This window comes from Penaeus chinensis, chromosome 29 (assembly GCF_019202785.1).
Source record: "Penaeus chinensis breed Huanghai No. 1 chromosome 29, ASM1920278v2, whole genome shotgun sequence".
Classification (NCBI taxonomy): domain Eukaryota; kingdom Metazoa; phylum Arthropoda; class Malacostraca; order Decapoda; family Penaeidae; genus Penaeus; species Penaeus chinensis.
This window is the reverse complement of record NC_061847.1, coordinates 30,274,380-30,278,313: the sequence shown is the minus strand read 5'-3', so window position 1 is coordinate 30,278,313 and position 3,934 is coordinate 30,274,380. Positions and strand designations below refer to the sequence as shown.

Genomic DNA, 3,934 nt, shown 5'->3' with positions numbered 1-3,934 from the left:
AGCCAAGGTTAGTCTAAACTGGCCTAACTTTATTCTAACTTAAACCAATTTATTCTAGCCTTAATCTGTTTAACTTAATCTAACTTAACCTAACCTAATACAAGCTAACCAAGATTAGTCTAACCTGGCCTAAGTCATTCTAACTGAAGCAACTTATTTTAGCCCAAAATAATTTACCCTGGCCTAACTTATACTATCTTGACTTAATCATGACCTAAACCAACAACGAAGCCCACCAAAGGAAACGTTTTAACGAATATAAACTTATATCCGTTCTTTGCGAAAGATACACACGCCTATCTGAAATTGTCAGTGCGTGGGTATGCTGCTATCATGCAATATTCTTATTTTCTGAGGCTTATGGTATTGTCTTATTAAAAATAGATAAATCCATAAACAAAAAGAAAAAAATTAGTAAAAAAAAAAAGTATTTGAAGTAAAAGAAAAGAAAAGAGGGATTTAAAGTTTGAGGAGAAGTTACTTCAAACAATGGCTAAATTCAACAGAAGTATGCTTGGTCATGTTTTTTTTGTTTTTTTTTCTCAGAGATGTTATGGGAAGATAGTAAATGGGTTAACTTAGCCTAAGTTAATTTTAGCCTATATTTCTAGATATAATTTTTTATTAGTTAATATATACAGGATGTAACCATGCCAGTAAGGATCTTTTAGTCCTTCATAGAACTATTTTTTCAAACAAACTTTATTGTATTTAATTTAATTTTTATTTTTTATTTTTTTGTAATTAATATATAATATAAGGAAAGTGTGAATATGGACAAAAGTAAAGAATAGTAGCTTACAAAAGCAGCAAAATTACAATTACTTTTATATGTATTACTATTCTGAAGTGAAGGACAACGGCAATTAGACAAGAAAAGTATTTTGTGATATACCCTCTTTGTGATTAAATTCCTGCCGAGAGGAACAGTTTCAAAGGGGCCAATCCTCCCCAAGGTATAACATTGGGTGAATGTTAAGTGAATTTATGTAGCTAGCTTATTGGCTTCATGGTTGGAGTATCTGTACAAGGAAGTCGCAGGGGGTTACGAAGTCCTATTGCTTATTTGAGTCTTGCTAAAAGGAAAGGAACTTGTACAATGCAAAGAATCATGCACTGTTGATATTGAACTCAATTTTATTCTGAGGCAAATACATGATAGGTTCATTTTGCAATGTAAATTATTCTAGATTTTCCTTTCATATGTTCAAAATTATACAAAAGTATCCTAGTGTCTTCCTCGTTTCATTCTTGTTCCCAGCCTCACATTGCGACTAAAGAAAATTTTGGTTAACCTGGCTAAGGTATCTTTTAACTTGTTCTTTTATTTTGTTGTGTATGTGTCCTATTTAGAAAGGGGGAAATAAAAGCCTTATACCAAATATATTGCTTGGTTCATCTTTTATCCATTTTTCTGGATTATTGTTAGGTTTGAATGCCGCTCCGGATGCTTCTTTCAAATTCTTATTAATAGGGTAATTTATGAAATAAGTTGCTGGATCTCCTCTTTCTAAGATAAATTTTGAACTAAGTGAATTTGAATTGCATCTGTTGAACCTCATACATGAACAGAAATCATCAAACAATCTTAAATTTTTCAGATGCATTCTTAGTCTTTTCAATCAAGAAAGGGTTCGTGACACCAATCCAAACTGCGCTGTGAAGACCACCGTTGTTTGTGACAGATCCGAGCCCACGATAAACATTACTCTTGGTAAGATTGCTGTTTCTTTTACTTAGTCCTGCTCAAGGCTCTGTAACAAAAGTAGTATTAGTAATTACTTTTAATTTTTTCCTATTTTTTTTTTTTTTTCATTGATTTAATGCAAACATTGAGATTAATCATAAGGTGTATAGGTATAGTAGATATTGAAAAACAAGTAAACAAGTTTTATTATTAGAATTAGTTTTTTTATTTTTCAAAAGTGGCCAAAGTTTTGTTAGGCATTATTAAAATATGTTTATTTGATAGAGTAATAGACATATGTAAAACATAAATTTTATTTCAGTTAGGTTTTCAGTTATGTATATTTTATCCATGTTGTTGCCTCAAGAATCTTAAAAATATGACAATAGGCATTTTATATCATAGAAGGCATGGTTTCACCTTGTTTATCTTGTTAATAATATTAATTATAATTATTTGATAATTCTAGTGCTTTACTTTTTGGTAGTATGCCTGCACTTATTTTTTTTATCCCTCTCTCATAATAAAAGTCCATCTTCTTTAATGAATTCACTTTTTCATCCCTCTGTCTTTCCAGCTTCAGGTCATAAAATACTATTTAAGACACAGTATCTCGAGACCGTGGAAATACTCAAGAAATTTAATGAGCTGGTGAGCAGTCAAGTAGAAGCAGCAGAGTCGAGCTCAACCCCAGTAAAAGGCACCAAGACGACAAAGCAGGGAAAGAGAAGGACGTAGGACATATATTGACTTGTATAGGAAATCCTTTTGTACATATGGTTGCGGCTTAGTGCCCGTTTGGGGTTCATTAAGAAATACAGTAATACAGTCTAGAAAATTTGAATTAATTTGAAAGCCAACATGTCGACCCAAGCTCAGCGCAAATATGAGGCCACCCTCAGCATTGTCAATAAAGTGTATGACAGCGTTCCAGCCTTTACAGATGTGTTCGACGAAGAGACCTGGTATATATTTGCTGGGTGCTTCACCGTCGGCACAATCTTAGTGTCACTCCTTGCCTCTAGGTTCATCACACTCAAACCGGTAGATTGATTTGAAGTTCGGAATTATCGAGATTAAGCTTAAAGATGGAAAGTGTTTTTTACCCTTGGTCTGCTGTTCCTCCTACCAAAGATATGTTGGGGTCTAATTCAAAAAGACATGTTTTGTTAAGTTTTTGATTTGTATGATTTCTCTGTCTCTGTCTCTCTCCTTCTCTCAGGAAATGGTTGGATGTATCATTAATGTTCCTTGCAGGGATGTGCATTTTTTCTTCTTTTCTCTTTATTGAAACCTATTGTAGTGCACATCCCTTGATACAAAATTGCAAATGCAAATAAGACATTTTAAGACCCTTTGTTTCTCAAGAATTTCCCAACAAAGACCATTACATTGCACTGTTGATTTTAATGATGAGGCCTTAAATAACTTGTAGATTCATATGCTCTGTAATGTGTAAAAAGTTTTCTTCCTACTTGTTGAAATAAGGTAAAATAATAGGTAATTGTGCCATATAACTTGTCATTTAACAATGGTAATATATTGATATATAGAAATTATTTTCCAGTAAAGATCTGATGGTGAGTTTAAAAAAAAAAACATTAAGCATAACCAGAATCTCTCTTTTTCCCATATAATGTATTGGATTTAGAAACCTTAATGAGCAATATTGACTGAACACTTTTTGAATGAGGGTAGCTAGTCTGCATGTGTTCCTATTATCATGAGTTTATATGTTTATAGGTACATACATATATACATGCATACAAGCATACATACATATATATAGATATAGTAAGTCACCAGTTTGATGGACGTCCGAGTAACGAGTCTGGCTCCCTTAAAAATCTGACTCTATCATTATGAATTTTTGTGGCAGCTGAGGGTAATCATGATTAATGCATTACCGATGGAAGCTTCACACACCAAGCTGGACCACATGCCAGTATGCAGTCAGCTGCTCTGGGGAAAAATCAGTAGCAGGGAAACATGTATGCATTTATATTTCTATATGTATGTATATGTATGTGGGTGTATATGGTGTTACCACTTCATTATTTGTTAATTTATCTGTTTTTCCATTCCCCTTCATGATCACAAAAAATTATATAATTGCTTCTGTGATATACACAGCAGCAATTCTTTTCATATTTGGGCAGTTGTAATATACATGTTGTATTCTTTAAGTAAATTTTAAATCAGTATTATTCAACATTCTAGTCATTTGGCAACTTTCGGTATTTGTTT

At 32.7% G+C, this 3,934-nt stretch overlaps 1 protein-coding gene across 1 annotated transcript in view; it reads left to right on the top strand.

Annotated features, from left to right (window-relative positions):
• The window catches only part of LOC125040722 (39S ribosomal protein L53, mitochondrial-like), a 3,805-nt gene extending 1,248 nt beyond the window's left edge, over positions 1-2,557 (top strand). Inside the window, exons 2-3 of the mRNA XM_047635415.1 lie at positions 1,602-1,714; positions 2,265-2,557. Coding sequence (XP_047491371.1) covers positions 1,602-1,714; positions 2,265-2,425 — 274 coding nt within the window. The 3' untranslated portion in view covers positions 2,426-2,557. The remainder of the gene's footprint in view (positions 1-1,601; positions 1,715-2,264) is intronic.
• Positions 2,558-3,934: the final 1,377 nt, after the last annotated feature.